We start from the raw sequence: 16,914 nt of genomic DNA on the forward strand, positions 1-16,914 counted from the left end.
ACTTTTGGTTAAAGACAGATCATACAGGTCTGGATTTAGATCCTCAGGGTGAAATGGACGTAGAAACTAATTCCACCAGAACATCGTGAACCCTTCAGACGCTGGAAATAAGAAAAACATTTGATTCATGTCTATTTGATATAATGACACATATCGTACTAGGGCGTCCCATTTTTAGGACTTCTTTTCCGATCCAGCTCTTAGTCTGACCAGTTAATCTCTTATATTTCAGTAACTCCCAAAAAACATGTCGTCCCAGTCCGTACAGTTTTAGACACCCCCCCCCCCCCATCTTTAGGGTGCCCGTCAGCCCAGTGCAGAAAACCCATTTTAATGGAAAATCCTGCATTTGTGGGTTAGTTCTGCCAGATCTGCTCATGCAAATGTCAGATTAGAGGTTTTGGGGGATGGAACTGTCGTTTATGAAGGTCTCAGATCATGTACAGGTCAAAGGTCACATGATTTTAGACAAGGTCAAGCTCATTCGACACAGAACAATGGGTCCAGTCCCAGGTTTGTGCAGATTTCTTTCTGTCCCAGTCTGATCTCACAGATCTGCACTCAGAGCTTTGACTGCAGAACATCTGATCCTACATCTGGTACCCTCCCCTTTCTGCAGTTCTGCAGGTACCACAGTTCTTTTGGGGTTTTCTGCACTCGGCTGATGGGCACCCTAAAGATGGTGGGGGGTGGGGGTGGGGTCTAAAACTGTACAGATTGGGCTAAATTTTTTTTTTTGGGGAGTTACTGAAATATACGAGATGAACTGGTCAGATTAAGAACTGGATCAGAAAAGAAGTCCCAAAACTGGGACGGCCTAATATTGTACCTTGAACTTGGTCTTGTGTGGGAATGCCTCCGTATTCCAGGTTGTTCAGGAACATCAGGCTGTGAACGTAGCAGCAGAAGCTTCGTGATGCGTTCAGGGACTCGTTGCTCTCGGTGCGAACACGCAGACGTCACATGTCAGTCTGAACCCACACGTTTACACCTGAAGTTTGTGTTTTACAGCTACAGTTCGGACGGCGTGGGGATGAGATGGTCCATAAGGCGTGGATCTACTGACGCTGCTACACGAAAACACAACCGGACAGGGCTGACCCCCCACCCCCCCCCGACCCCCTCCCCGTCCGAAACATATGCTCATTATTAAAAAACACCCTCTCTGCTTTTATTATTAAAAAAAATCTGAACTGAAACCCCTCCCAACCCATGTGGTGGTACGACCTGCTCCTCCCACCCCTCCCACCCCCCGTTCATCCCTGACCTCTGACCCCCACCCCGACCCGACCCGACCCGAGCCCAAACGGGACCGCTTCAAGCCTTTCATTTCAAGTCCAGAGGTCGGCTGCGATCACAGGCACGACCACGACAGGAGGGGGAGGAGGACGGAGAGGACGGCGGCGGTGTGGAGGCGGAGCCTGGAGGGCATGGGCGTGGCCCCGGCAGCGTTCTGCACCATCATACCCGTACCTGGAACAACAAGAACACAGAGAAACCGGACCTTTAGGAGGTTTTCACACAGATGGAGGTTCAGATACCAAACTAGGACTCGACTGGATCACTTAGAGTCGATCGAATGATTTAAACAGGACAAGACGACGACGACCGTAACCATGACGACGACCACGATGCAGGAAACAGCCTCCTGGAACCTAAACACCTTTAAGTTCCTTCAGTGCAGATCTGTAAAACATCTCATGTGTGTTTACAGATCCCAGATGTCAGAACCCAATTAAGACAGTTTGAGGATTTCTGATGCGTTTTCATTTATTCATGTTCTGACGTCGTTTCCTGTTTGTGTTCTGACTGTTACGTCACAAACATGCACCTGTTTTTATACTAACCTTTATTTAATCTCATAGTTTAATTTAATTTAATCTAACATAATGTAATAAAATGTAATCTATTCAAATGTAATCTAATGTAATGAAATTTAATGTAATGCAATCTAATCTAATGTAATGTAATCTAATCAAAGTGCTCTAATGTAATGTAATATTATGTAATGTATTCCAATGTAATCTAATGTAATGTAATGTAGTGTAATCAAATCAAATATAATCTATTGTAATCTAACCTAATGTAATGTAAACTAATGAACTCTAATGCAATCTAATATAGTCTAATCTAATCTAACGTAATGTAATGTAATCTAATAGAATCTAACCTAATGTAATCTAATATAGTCTAATCTAATGTAATGTAAAGTAATGTAATTTAATCTAATGTAATCTAATATAGTCTAATCTAAAGTAATGTAAAGTAATGTAATGTAATCTAATATAATCTAACCTAATGTAATCTAATATAGTCTAATCTAATGTAATGTAAAGTAATGTAATAATGTAATAATAAACTAATGTAAAGTATCCCTGTGCAGTAATCCTTCCTCTTCTGTCCATTAGTATTGGGCTGATGTGAGTCTTCGTTCCAGCTGTGAATCTGCTGAACGTATGCGCTCCATCCTGGTCCTGAAGGAAACATTCCAGTTCAAAGCAGAAAAACAGTCGCACTCACTCCATCTGATGTGATTAGTTTTCAGACCAACCATCTGCACGTTTCAACCACATGATCAAATTAAATCATATTTTAGAGGTTTAAAAAAGGTCCATATTTTCACATCTGTCAGGAGTTCTAATTATTTTGGAACCAATGTAGAATAATCTGAGTTTAATTATTTTTGAGTTTCTGAAAATGGAGAAACTAGTCTTAAAATGGGTCAAAATCCTTCTGCAAATGTAAACATAATGGTGTTCACGACATGCTGACGTCAGTGTGTCCTGGCGGTGGTACGTCCCTTTAATTCTCTTGTATACACTTCAATAAAAATATGAAACAAACAAAAATCCTTAAATGATTCATGTGATATTTTAGTTAAAACCTTGAATTAAAGCTGAAAGTCCACATTTTAACCACATCTGGAAATGTCTGCCAGCTTTTATACCCATTTATTTCTGATTTAACCCTTTCATGCATGAATTATGAGAACCTTAATGAAGAGTTTTGTTGTTTTTTTTTTCTGAGTGTTTGTATTCCTCTTTAGGCATGAAAACAATTGAAAGATTTTTATGAACCTATTTTTCATGGAGTTCCAAAAGTTCAGCTGGACAGCATGTGTTTAATTTCAGAAGCAAAGAAACATATATTTACTGACATACTTCATCAAAACTAGGAAATAAAAACATGTTAAATGCTGCTAATCGGAGGTTTTCTCACATTTTAACCTACCTGCATGGAGATAATATCCAAAACAAAAACAAACCTTTAGAATCTAAGAAAAATTACCAATTTTTTACATTCAAACCTGTCAGTGCAGATCAGGTTTATCTAGAACAGTAAAATACAGTACTGGTCTGAACGTCAGCGTATTATTATGGGATGGTGCATTAGTGTCCACTGTGTCGGCTGATCTGGAACTGAAACAACCGAACCCATTAGAGAACACCTTTGAGCAGCTGTCCACTGTAACGACCACTATGCATGAAAGGGTTAATATGAACAGACAGGTTTATTTTTAATCTTACTATTACTGCTGTCAAACGATGACAATTTTTAATCAGATTAATCACGATGATGGATTGTGTGCATTATTTTTGACAGCCCTAGTTAATATTAACCTGATTATAGCGACTAAAAGCTGATGTTTGTAGATTTCAGCTGATAATGAGCTGAGTGTTGTGGTCGTTGTGTCATTTACTGTAAATGGAACGATGCCTTCCAGTCCAGAGTTTCACCTGGGATTGATCTGTAAGGAGTCGTACGATCATATAAAACTCTGCTGACATGTTTATTAGAACAGATTTCCTTCTCTTCTATCTGTCAGATAACGCAGCCTTGGATCGATAACAGGCTTTTAGATGATCGGCCTCTTCTTACACAGCTCTTTGACCCCGCTGGATCAGTCTTATAATTTAATTAATAGAATTAACTCCCATATTTTAACAGTTTTCCTTAACATCATAATCCCTTTGGTAAATACATTCATTCTGATTATTTCTTTTGTGTAACTTTAATATTTGTATGATTTCTAATCTCATCCACCTGTTCATTTGTCTCAACTACTTGTTAATCTGTTTTTGGCCTTTTGTCGTCACATTTATGCATTTGCTCAAATGCATTAAAATGAGGCCAAAAGAGCAAAAAATAACTGACAAAATGGACAAAAATGAACCAAAATAGTCAATAAAAAGAATACAAATGAATAAAATAACAAACCAAAGGAATAAAAATAAATAAAGCAGTCAATAAATGTAACAAACCATGAGTCTACAAAGGCACAAAACATTTAATAACTGCCTGAATATTGTTCAAATTTTGGAGTTTGGAACTAAGATGAGTTTGACATCCCTGACTGTTAATATTTTCATAAATTCACCCCGTGGGTCAGACTGGACCTGTTGGCGGGCCGGTTCTGGTCCATGAGCCGTATGTTTGACACCTCTGACCTGTGCTGAACATGAACGACCTTAACCTACAGAATCTGATGCTGAAAACGATGTGGAAACAGCGATGACACGGAGTCATTTAGGTTGATTTGATTCTACATGTGAGGGTCTGATCCTGGTTCATGTTGGTGCTGGACTCGGTTCGTTTTGGACCAGAACACCTGACCGTTGGCCCGCTGGACTCTGAAAGCCTCACCTGAGTCTCGGGACACGATGATCTCGTGCGCCGGCCCGTCGCCGCCTTCGCCCCAGGACCGGATCTCCAGAACCACGTAGCCGTTGTCTTTGGGCAGGGGCAGGTTCACAGACGACTTGGACTTGTCCAGAACCTTCAGCGCCGTCTGGCCCTCGTGTTTGTACAGAACCTGTGGAAACACCATCTGGGTTCAGCAGGATCCCCACCGGGGTCAGAGGTCACGGCCTGTCAGGGTTTGGGTTCAGTTTGGAAACAAAGGCCCGTTGTTTCGGGACTTATCTCTGCAGGTTCTGTTTCCTCGTGTAAACGCTGATACGGAGCTTATAAAAGCTGATCTTTGATTTGGGTCCACAGCGTTTATGACCCGTCATATCTCATGTATCAAAGCCTGAACACGACGGAAAAAAAACAACAGCTTCGATATGTTCTGATAGAACTGAGGCCAATTTATGAACCTCAGTCTGATAAAAATAATAAAAATAACAATAATAATAATGATAATAATACATTTTACTTATAGGCGCCTCTCTTGGCACTTAAGGACACCGTACAGTCAAACAGTAAACAGGAGAGTATAAAACAAGCAATAAAACACAGTAAAAAATAAAAGGCAGGTGAAAAAATTGGACAATGCAACTGTGTTCACAAAGAGAAAGTGGATCTAAACCAGTGTTGTTCAACCTTGGGGTCGGGACCCCACATGGGGTCACCTGGAATTCAAATGGAGTCACCTGAAATTTCTAGTAATTGACAAAAATACAAAAAAAAAAGCTTATTAATAAAATATATGTTGAGTTGACAGAGGCAAACACAATCCATAACAGACATGACAAACTCTGAAGCTGAAACTGAAGCACTGTGGTTCTGTTTCTGTGTCACATGTTCATTGTGGTCAGTTTGAACTTACTGATTCAAAATTCCTTAATTGTTCGTTAATTCATTGCAGCCTTGTCAGTACAAGCTGGACTGACTGCATATCCTGACCAAGGAAAAAAGAACTCTCACTTTGTGCAGTAATCTCTGCCTCTGTCCACGTACATTATATAGCCTCAATGTGTCTAAAATTAACGTTTATTTGCAACATAGTACAGCAAACTATCACATGATCAAAAAGAAATTCATTTTAGGAAAAAAAACAGTCTGTGTTGTGAATGTCTGGGGTCGCCAGAAATTTGTGACGTTAAAATGGAGTCAGGAGCCAAAAAAGGCTGAAACCAGTGATCTGAACAGATGGGTTTGAGTTTGGATTTGAAAAGAGGGAGTGCAGTGATATGTGATAAATGTGATAAACACCACAAAAGACTCAAATTAAATAATCTGATCTGTGTGAGATAAGAAGGTTATAGCTTTTGGAGAAACAGGTCGATAAATAGTGGATTTTTACAAAGAGGAAAAAACGGATTAATCACTGATTCATTTGCACAGACGGAAATGTTATTAATGCGTTTTTATGCCACTTTTGTCATTTTGTCATGTTAAAAATATTCATTTGTATTGTTTCAGTTCACAAAAGAAGGATTTCATGTTTGAAATATTTTTCATTTTTAAACATTTTAAAATATTTTGAAGATACTGAAAAGTTTGACAATTTGAAAAGCAAAGTACAACGGCAATAGAACAACGTCAGCATCCATTTAGTGAGTGAGAGTGTGTGTGTGTGTGTGTGTGTGTGGTTTTTGTTTTTTTTTTTTTTTTTTGGTTTTGCTGTTGAATGAATCAAAGTCTCAGATGAAATTCCACTGAAAATGCAGTCAGCTCAGTTGGACCCACCTGTGGGGGTTTGGGCTAATAACACAAAAACTACAACTGCATAAAACCAATAAGTTCAAATAAGTGTCAGATAACCTGACGTCTTCAGAGTCCACTGAACGCATCGTGCTCGGACCCACCTTGTATCCCAGAATGGCCGACTCGTTGTGAAGAGCCTTAACGTGGTCCCATCTGACCATTACCCACGATCCATCAGCTTTCCACGTCACATTCCCTGGAGGACGGTTTGGAGCTGAAGAAAACCAGACACAACGACAAAAAAAACCCACAGAATATTTCAGAATGATGAAAGAACTCAGTCATTTAACTGTTTATTTTTCTGTTCATGAGGCTTCGTTGGTCATGTTTGGACCAAAAACAATCATTAAAGTCATGAATAAATGTGTTTGTTGCAAATGTTGTTTTGCAAATAAAACCCCAAATAACCACCTGATTTCTTCAGCTTCATTAAAAATCAACCTTGATTTTTCTTGATAGGACTAACGTTCATATAGACCCATGTACACCCTGGTTCATGCTGTGCACTTTAGGCGTTCAGTGTTAATCTGAAACAGGGGAAAAGGGTTAGAGGAAGGAAAGAATGAAATGAGAAAAATACTTATGTCCCATTAACTCTGTTTTCTGTTTTGTATATTTTTCCTATTTCTGTCATTGCTCCTCAGTATGGGTATGTTTTTGTTTTTTGTTTGTTTTTCTTTACATATATAGATGTTATATACATGATGTAAATGCTGATAAGATAATGCTGCCTGTAAATAATAAAACATAATTATTAAAAATAAATAAATATATATATATATATATATATATATATATAAATATATATAAATATATATATATATATATATATATATATATATATATATATATATATATATATATATATATATATATATATATATATATATACACACATACTGCCAACAGTATTCCCTCTCCTGCTTTGACTCCCATATGAATGTCAGGTCCATCCCATTCCTAGTCTATGGGTTCAGTCTGACGTGGCTCCACCCTTTGCAGCTCTAACAGCTTCAACTCTTCTGGGAAGGCTGTCCACAAGGTTTAGGAGTGTGTTCATGGGAATTCTGGACCGTTCTTCCAGAAGCGCATTTGTGAGGTCCCACACTGATGTTGGACAGAAGGCCTGGCTCTCAGTCTGCGCTCTAATTCATCCAAAGGTGTTCTATGGGGTTGAGGTCAGGACTGTGTGCAGGCCAGTCCAGTTCATCCACACCAGACTCTGTCCTCCATGTCCAAATGGACCTTGCTTTGTGCACTGGTGCACAGTCATGTTGGAAGAGGAAGGGGCCGGCTCCAAACTGTTCCCACAAAGTTGGGAGCATGGAATTGTCCCAAATGTCTTGCTTCAGCATACCAAGACATTTTGGACAATTCCATGGTGTGGATGAACTGGACTGGCCTGCACACAGTCCTGACCTCAACCCCATAGAACACCTTTGGATGAATTAGAGCGCAGACTGAGAGCCAGGCCTTCTGTCCAACATCAGTGTGGGACCTCACAAATGCGCTTCTGGAAGAACGGTCCAAAATTCCCATGAACACACTCCTAAACCTTGTGGACAGCCTTCCCAGAAGAGTTGAAGCTGTTAGAGCTGCAAAGGGTGGAGCCACGTCAGACTGAACCCATAGACTAGGAATGAGATGGACCTGACATTCATATGAGAGTCAAAGCAGGAGAGGGAATACTGTTGGAAATATAGTGTATCAACCATGAAATGATTTTATCTACTGTGACGATTATTGATATTAATTGATATTTCTGTTGTTGTTACTATTATTATTATTATTATTATTATTACTTACATATTTTGCTGATAGGAAGATAAACGATAGACTGTTTTGTGGTGAAGGGGTGGAATTAAATAAGTTCTACTTCCTCCCACTCCTTTTCAAATATGCACATGAAGTCATACTTTGTTTTCATGTGTATGTATAGGTTTTATGTTTTTTGTTTTGTTTTCTTATGATCTGTTTCATTTATAAGGACTAAGTAGGATTATTTTGTTTTGTTGCATATTTGAAATATTACAAATAAAATTACATATTACTTCTACATCGTTGTTATGACTACTATTACTATTATCACTTTATTATAATAATTATACTGTGATTGTATACTGTGCATATTATAATATTATTACATAATTCCTTCTTTCTTCCAGTACGTTCTAATGTGCCGACTCTGGTGTTGGTTTGTTTCTCTGTGACCCATGTTTAGGTGACCTTTAACCCTGGTCTCTGTTTCCAGACCAAACCTCCCTTCTATTTTCATAAACTCATTCATCATGTCTTCATCCTCTGACTGGCGTGTTGTGGATGTTGTCGGTGTCATGTTCAGCCGCCGCCTCGGGCTGAGGAGGGTTCGGATCAGGTCCGGTCTAATCCTCCTGCTGAACTCAGTTACAGCCTCCAGGCCCTGGAAGCGTCCGGGTCCTATTGACCGACTGGAGCCGGCGGTGGCGGTCCCAGCTGACAGGGACCACCCATAAGAGCCCGGAGGACGGGAGGAGACGTTTGACCTCCTTCTGTTTCTCCTCATATCTGGAAACGGAGCGCGACGTCTGGATTCATGACATAATGACCAGATCAGGAACAAAAACACCACCAAGCAGCACAGGGAGAGGACTGAACTGGATTTACAGACAGTTCTAGTGCTGGTGTTATTGTTTCAATGTTAAAGAGAAGTTTCCTGAAGAGAAGAGGAACAGGGCGATGTGGTCAAACACCAAAGATGATATGAGTTCATATCAATATCAGTGTTAAATCATCGTTAATTTACAGTTTAACCCTATAAAGACTACCATTACTACAGACCGCCTGGAATTCTTCATGTTGTTTTTGCTACAAGTGTCAGAAAATGTCTTTTTTGACAATTATTTTGCATTTTGGGCCATTATTATTATTATTATTATTATTATTATATGTAATACATTCTTTAAAACAGTGTATTATAGCAACATTTTTTGTTTATCATATTTTTTTTTTTCCAACTTATTTTACTGAGTTTGTTTCAGTCATAGGTTACATGTATACAACACACCTGTGGATGTGAAAGGATATGAAGTCAATAATGTAAGTGACAGCAGTGTATAAAAATAAAATAAAACAACCTCCACACAGAACAGACAGACGACAAACAAACAGAACCTGGACATTAAAGAATACAATTCTACCATCCTGTGTGGCTCAGTCAGTGTAAACATGGACCATCTCAGCATTTAAGGTTCCTCGTTACACACATAGTCTCAGGCTCCTAAATGTTCAGGGGTAAATTAGGTTCAGCTCATTCCAGTCGAGGGAGGGAACGGCCACATAGGTGAACACAAAAGACACAACTAATCAGTCATTTAGGAAATTTAGATCTCTAGCATATGAAAGAAAAGGGGTCCACATTGTACAAAATTTGGTCTTGGAGCGCTGAAGTGTGCATCGTATCTTCTGTACATGTATGCAGTTCAAGATGGATTTGATTCAATCATATTTATTTTGAAAAAAAAAAAAAACTGTAAATGTGTAGAACAAAACATTATGAGGTCAGAGAAACACACTTCCAACTGTTTTACATGTGCTCTAACTTTTTTGTTTGTCTAGATCCTTCTCTGTCTGTGTTCCAGCTTCTTATTTCTAATTATTTCTTATCATTTTTAGCCTGTGTTTAGTCTAGTGTTAAAAACTGAACCCACACCGACAGGTCTGTATCTGGTGTTGGTTTTAGATTAAAGTAGTTTTGTCATGGATAATATCTGTATAACTCAGTTTGAATGATCATTCAGGAGTCGGTTCTTCCTCCTTCTACAGCCTCTTGGTCATGAACAGGTCTTTATTCGTTCATATATGGATGATTTGTTTGATTTTCTTTATAAAACCTAAACTCTTCCCAGTTCTTCGGGGTTTTACTGCTGTTTTTTCCGTCCCATTGGGTTCTTGCCGTTTTCTGTTCATGTTTCCCTGTGTGTGTCGTGGTCTTACGTGGTTTCCTGGTGGTGACGGTTGTCCGTGGCGACGGGGGTCCGGTGCCGGCGCTGTTGTACGCCAGGACGGCCACGTGGTAGCGGGTACTGGGTCTGAGCCCCGACACCCGGGCGCTGGATTCCAGACCCGCCGTCCGAACCCGGTCGGCCGCCGCCTCCCGCTCATGCTGCCGCCAGTATCGGATCTGAGGACGAGGACAGAAGCGCACAGTCAAACAACAGACACCTTCCTTGTTGTATATATGTATTGTTATACATATATTTGTTGTTGTATACATATATTTATTGTTGTATATATATTTGTTGTTGTATATATATTTTAGCCAGATGTATGGAGAACTGTGAAGAACATTTATTGAGTTCATGATCATGTATGTGATACAGGTGTTTGTTGTTTATACTATGCCATACTTTACTCTAGCGTGTCTCTAGACACAATAAGGATAGATGCATTATTAAAAAAGTAAATGATTTGGCACACAAGTAGTTTTTATTTTGTGCTTTATATGTTCAATTATCTATAAAAAAAGAGGATTTAATAAGTTTTTGTATCAAATGGTAAAATGACAGATTTTCCTTTTAGCCATTTTGTATGTTTTACGGTAGGTCAATAAAACTGTTGATATGTCCCAGTTTTTTTACTGTTACCAGTTACATTTGTAATCTAGACATCCCAAGAAATTCAATGATACCAAATTTATAGGACTGTGGGGGGGGGGGGGGGGGGGGGTGCACAAGGGACCATCCTGGCCCGTGGCCTACACCAAAAAACAGCAACAAACAGCAACAACTACTAACAACAAACATCAACAAACACCAAAAAACAGCAACAAAGAGCAACAACTAGCAACAAACAGTAACAAACACCAAAAAAAAAAAAAAACTGGAAAAAAACAGCAACAAAGAGCAACAACAAACACCAAAAAACAGCAATGAACAGCAACAAACAGAAACAACTAACAACAAACACCAAAAAACAGCAACAGACAAATAAATTACTCAATTACAAACCTAATCAATAGCTGCTGCTCTGGTCATTTTCATGTTGTTACGTGTGTTTGTTCTGTCAGGCTTTGACTTCTTCCAAGTCGTTATTGAAAATAAGAATGTTTTCTTAAACACGTATCTGGGTAAATAAAGGTCAAATCAAAGATATTTAAAAAATGAAGAAATATCAGAGTCTTCTACCGCTCTTATTTTCATCATAAAGTTTTTTTGGAATAAAGGTAATCTGTATGAATGTGTACTTTAAGTGAGTATTTGTTGTACCTGTTCATCAATTTACAACATAATCCGCTTCACTTCTTTCTTCTTTTTTTTTTTTTTTTTAATTTTTTTAAATTATACATTTACATAAACATGTACTTAGACATAAAAAACCACACAAACATGATACAAAAAACAAACTACACAACAAGCCTATTAAACAAAAGAAAACAAGGCAAAATCACACAAAAAACAAAAAAACAACAAAATAAATAAATATTATTACCTTCTCTTTACAATCGTCTCTTTACACCATAATCTGGTTCATTTTTTTAAGTAAGAAAGTTAGAATCTGTTCCTGTTTCCTGTGTTTGAGTCTAGTGTTTTCTGTACACGATCCCTGACGAATAAACAAGAATAATAACAGAACCAGATCCAGTCCAGATCCAGTCCAAGACTTGGGTCTGTGCTGGTCTGGGGTCAGAGGTCACCGCTACCGTCCCAACATTCATCTGAACGTTGTATAAATCAAATATAAAGTGTTTCTTTTGACATTTCATGAGGTGAAACTGTTGGCTCAGCTGTGTTCAGTGTGAAACAGCTCATTTACTGCTCAGTGTTTTCACTTTCAGGTTTATTTGAACACATTACTCGTGTCGGTTTGATCCGGTTTGCTTCGTTTAATGAGGTCAACGTCTCCATCATCAACACAAACCCATCTTATCGTCAGATCAGTGACGTGTTGAGCTGCTGATCTGAACCATAACACAATAATAAAGTGATAAATTCATTATAATCTGGGATCAAAACACCCAGAGTCGATAAAGAAGCTGAATGTTTACAGCTCATAAATAACATACAAATAATCCTCCTCTGTTGCCGTGGAGACCAGCGCTTCCTGTTCTCACCTCGTATCCTCGCAGGATCCCGTTGGCGTTGAGCGTCTGGACCGGATCCCACTGGACCAGGATCTCGAAGGCCGTTAGCGCCGTGGCGTTGATGCTCTGAGGTCCGACCGTCGGCTCTGACACCACACACAAAACACAGGGTTTGACGACACAACGACCAGAAAACACCACCAAGCAACACAAGCAGAGGACTGAACTGGATTTAAACACAGTTCTGGTCCTGGTGTTATTGTTTCAATGTTAAAGAGAAGTTTCCTGGAGAGAAGAGGAACAGGGCGACGTGGTCAGACATGTTCACATGAGTAATATGAGAAGAGTTCATATCAAACTCAGTGTTAAATCATCATTCATTTACAGTTTAACTCTGTAAAGACTCCCATTATTATAGACCGCCTGGATTTCTTATGTTATTTTTGCTACAAAAGTGTCAGAAAATGTCCTTTTTGACAATTATTTTGGGTTTTGGGCCATTATCATTATTAGATGTAATACATCAGGGCTGTCAAACTCCTGTTTGTTCAGTTCCACATTCAGCTTAATCTGATCTAAAGTGGCCCGGACCAGTACAATAATAGAAACAATAGGATAAGAACTTTTGAATGAAAAAAGAAAATTCTGTAATGAAAATGTTTACATCAATGAATTGTACTCAAACATAACATGAACAAATATGAACCTGAAAATTCTTTAGTAAAATAAGAGCAATGTTACAATATTACACCTTATTTTACCATTTCTACATGTGCATCACAACTTACAGGTCACAGTGGATCTACAAATACACACAACATTTAATAACAGGGAGAATATTATTAAAATTCCACAGATTTCTCTTCAGACATTTCAGATATTCACATTTGTTGTTAAAGGCTAGTCTGTAAATGTAAACATTTGTGTGATTTAATTTTTTTCCACTAAAACAAAGAGACAAATTTCCAGTTTTCATTATTTATAGGTTATTATGAAAGTATTTTACTAGTCTGATCCACTTTAGATTCATCCATCCATCCATTATCCACCGCTTATCCGGGGCCGGGTCGCCGGGGTAACAGTCTAAGCAGGGACGCCCAGACTTCCCTCTCCTCAGACTCCTCCTCCAGCTCTTCCGGGGGGACCCCGAGGCGTTCCCAGGCCAGCCCACAGACATAGTCTCTCCAACGTGTCCTGGGTCTTCCCTCAGGTCTCCTCCTGGTGGGACATGCCTGGAACACCTCCCCAGGGAGGAGTCCAGGAGGATCTGAAACAGATGCCCGAGCCACCTCAGCTGGTTCCTCTGGATGTGGAGGAGCAGCAGCTCTACTCCGAGTTCCTCCCTGGTGGCTGAGCTCCTCCCCCTATCCCTAAGGGTGCACCCAGCCACCCTGCAGAGGAAACTCATTTGGACCGCTTGTATCCGGGATCTGGTCCTTCTGGTCCTGACCCAAAGCTCATGACCATAGGTGAGGGTAGGAACGTAGACTGACCGGTAAATCCAGAGCTTCGCCTCTCGGCTCAGCTCCTTCTGAACCACAACTTTAGATTGAAATGACCTAAAATTATTTTAACATCCTTGATTATTAATATCTTCAGTGTCATTTTTGTATTTCACAAATTCATCCCACGGGCCAGATCGAACCCTTTGGCGGGCCAGATTTGGCCCCCGGGCCACATGTTGGACACCCGTGTAATCCATTCTTTAAAACAGTGTATTATAGCAAGAATTTTTTTAAAAAAATCATATTTATTTATTTATTTATTTCAACTTATTTTATTGAGTTTGCTTCAGTCACAGGTTACACATATACAACACACCTGTGGATGTGACAGGATATGAAGTCAATAATAATAAAGTGACAGCAGCGTATAAAAACACAGTAGAACCAGTGTTCAGAACTCAGAGCTCCTCCTTCACCCTGAACTCTGTGCATGTGTGGATCCACTCTTTCTGTGTAAATTCCACAGTTTCCAGGTTGTTCCATACACAGAAACAGCTGAATCTGGTCCCAGTCATGTGTCTGTCCAATTAGATTCAATTCACATCAATATTAGTTGAGTTCTAATTTTAAATGTGTGGGAAATGGGATTTTCAGTGTTCAGTGGAAATGTCCACAGAGTCCACATTCCACAGTGGACACATTCTACATGTGTCTCCCCCTACGTCCCCCCTTCTCCTCCTCTCCCCCAGTCTCTCTCTTTTCTCCTCCTTTCCTCTCTCTCTTTAACCCCAGCTGCTCCTGTCACTCGTCCATCCTCCTCAGTCTGCTTCTGCTCCAGGTTTCCAGGTCTCCACTCACTGGTGTTTACTCCTGGAGGATTCTGTTGGGTTCTGTAAACTGGCTTCAGAGTCTGGTTCCTCAACATGCAAAGTGTCATGAGGTAACTTTGGTTATGATTTGGTGCTGTATAAATAAAATTTGATTGAGTGATTGATTATTTAACGGACAGGTTGATGTCACCCTCTGGTGGAGACAGTGGGTACTACAGCCTGAGAGCACGTCAGCTTTAGTAGTGGGAGTATTAGTAGTATTAGTGGTAGTAGTAATAGTAGTAGAGGTAGTAATAATAGTAATAGTAGTAGTAGGAGAAGTAGAAGTACAGGTGGTAGGAGTAGTAGTAGAGGTAGTAGTATCAATGGTAATAATAGCAGTAGAAGTAGTAGTAGTAGTAGATGTAATAGGAGTAGTAGTAGATGTAATAGGAGTACTAGAAGTAGAGGTGGTAGTAGAAGTAGTAGCAGTAGAAGTAGTAGCAGTAGAATTAGAGGTGGTAGGAGTAGTAGTAGAGGTAGTAGTATTAGTGGTAATAATAGCAGTAGAAGTAGTAGTAGTAGTAGTAGTAGTAGTAGATGTAATAGGAGTACTAGAAGTAGAAGTGGTTAATGAAGTAGTAGTAGCAGTAGAAGTAGTGGTTGTAGATGTAGTAGTAGTACTGGTAGTAATAACAGTAGTAGTATTAGTGGTAGTAGCAGTAGTAATAGTAATAGTAGTGGTAGAAGTAGAGGTGGTAGTAGTAGTAATAGAGGTAGTAGTGTTAGTGGTAATAATAGCAGTAGAAGTAGTAGTAGTAGTAGATGTAATAGGAGTTCTAGAAGTAGAAGTGGTAGTAGTAGTAGTAGCAGTAGAAGTAGAGGTGGTAGTATTGGTGGTAATAATAACAGTAGAAGTAGTAGTACTAGTAGATGTAATAGGAGTACTAGAAGTAGAGGTGGTGGTAGTAGTAGCAGCAGTAGACATAGCAGTAGTAGTAGTAGTAGTAGTAGTAATAGTAGTAGTCGTAGTAGTAGCAGTAGAAGTAGAGATGGTAGTAGTAGTAATAGTACTGGTAGTAGTAATAGGAGTAGTAGAAGTAATGGTTGTAGATGTAGTAGTGGTAGTAATAACAGTAGTGGTAGTATTCGTGGTAGTAGCAGTAGTAGTAGTAGTAGTAGTAGTAGAAGTAGCTGATTTAGAATTTCTTTGTTTATTTATAATAATAATTTTTTCTCTTCAGTTTCTCATTGTTTTGTTCAGATTCTCTCTGTTTTTGCAGTTTTACACAAATACCAGGAGGCTGAAATGCTGTTTGTACTTCTTTTCGATGTGTAAATAACACTATGATTGTATGGAGTATTTCTTTTATACAGTCAGACACATGTTCTGTTTGTTTTGCTGTTTTCTGTTGTCTTCTGCTTCATGTGTTTACTTTGTTGGATTGTGATTTTTTTTTAATACGTTGGAAATCCAACATTCCTTCATTCAGATTCCTGGGTTCATTTAATTGCTGCTCCTCATCACATGGTGGCGCTGTGGAGCATCCTGCTGACTCATTAAAAACACATCAGTCGTTCTGGATCGTTCTGAACCACCCGATAAATCCAGGACCTGAAGCTCATGTGTTTTAAACTGAACATCACACGACCACAAGGGGGCGCCACCACGGCACTGCTGACCTTCTGCCTCTGAGGTCATTACCCATGAGTCTGTGTTCTGACTGTTTTTACTGTTCAGATGGATTTAACGTCTGGTTCAAACCATTTCAACAATATGAGGTGGGGGACCGTTTCCATGGTGACGACTCACCTTCCTCCGCAGAGTGGACCACTGCGACCTGGCTGAACGGACCTTCTCCTTTGCGGTTGTAGGCCTTGATCTTGACCTCGAAGGGGCTGTAGGGGGTCAGGCTGTCGTTGTAGTAGACGTACCGAGACGACTCCACCTGGGGAACCCGAGCCACCGCCCACGACGCCGTGTCCTGGCGCTTAAAGGCCAGGATGTAGCCGAAACCGTCGCCATTTTGGTATTCTCTGGCCATGGGCTGAAGGACACAGGAAGGAGACATGAAGGAGACATGAAGGAGACAGGAAGGACACAGGAAGGAGACATGAAGGAGACATGAAGGACACAGGAAGGAGACGTGAAGGAGACATGAAGGAGACA

The 16,914-nt window shown here is 39.8% G+C and overlaps 1 protein-coding gene across 1 annotated transcript in view; it reads right to left on the reverse strand.

Moving 5' to 3' along the window:
• Positions 1-1,302: 1,302 nt before the first annotated feature.
• cntn2 (contactin 2) overlaps positions 1,303-16,914 on the reverse strand; it is an 87,850-nt gene continuing 72,238 nt past the window's right edge. The window contains exons 18-23 of the mRNA XM_030134929.1: positions 16,558-16,792; positions 12,521-12,636; positions 10,405-10,591; positions 6,534-6,646; positions 4,645-4,813; positions 1,303-1,473 (exon numbers count right to left, since the gene is read on the reverse strand). Of these exons, the coding sequence (XP_029990789.1) occupies positions 1,355-1,473; positions 4,645-4,813; positions 6,534-6,646; positions 10,405-10,591; positions 12,521-12,636; positions 16,558-16,792 (939 nt within the window). The 3' untranslated portion in view covers positions 1,303-1,354. The remainder of the gene's footprint in view (positions 1,474-4,644; positions 4,814-6,533; positions 6,647-10,404; positions 10,592-12,520; positions 12,637-16,557; positions 16,793-16,914) is intronic.

Source organism: Sphaeramia orbicularis, chromosome 5, assembly GCF_902148855.1.
Source record: "Sphaeramia orbicularis chromosome 5, fSphaOr1.1, whole genome shotgun sequence".
Lineage (NCBI taxonomy): Eukaryota > Metazoa > Chordata > Actinopteri > Kurtiformes > Apogonidae > Sphaeramia > Sphaeramia orbicularis.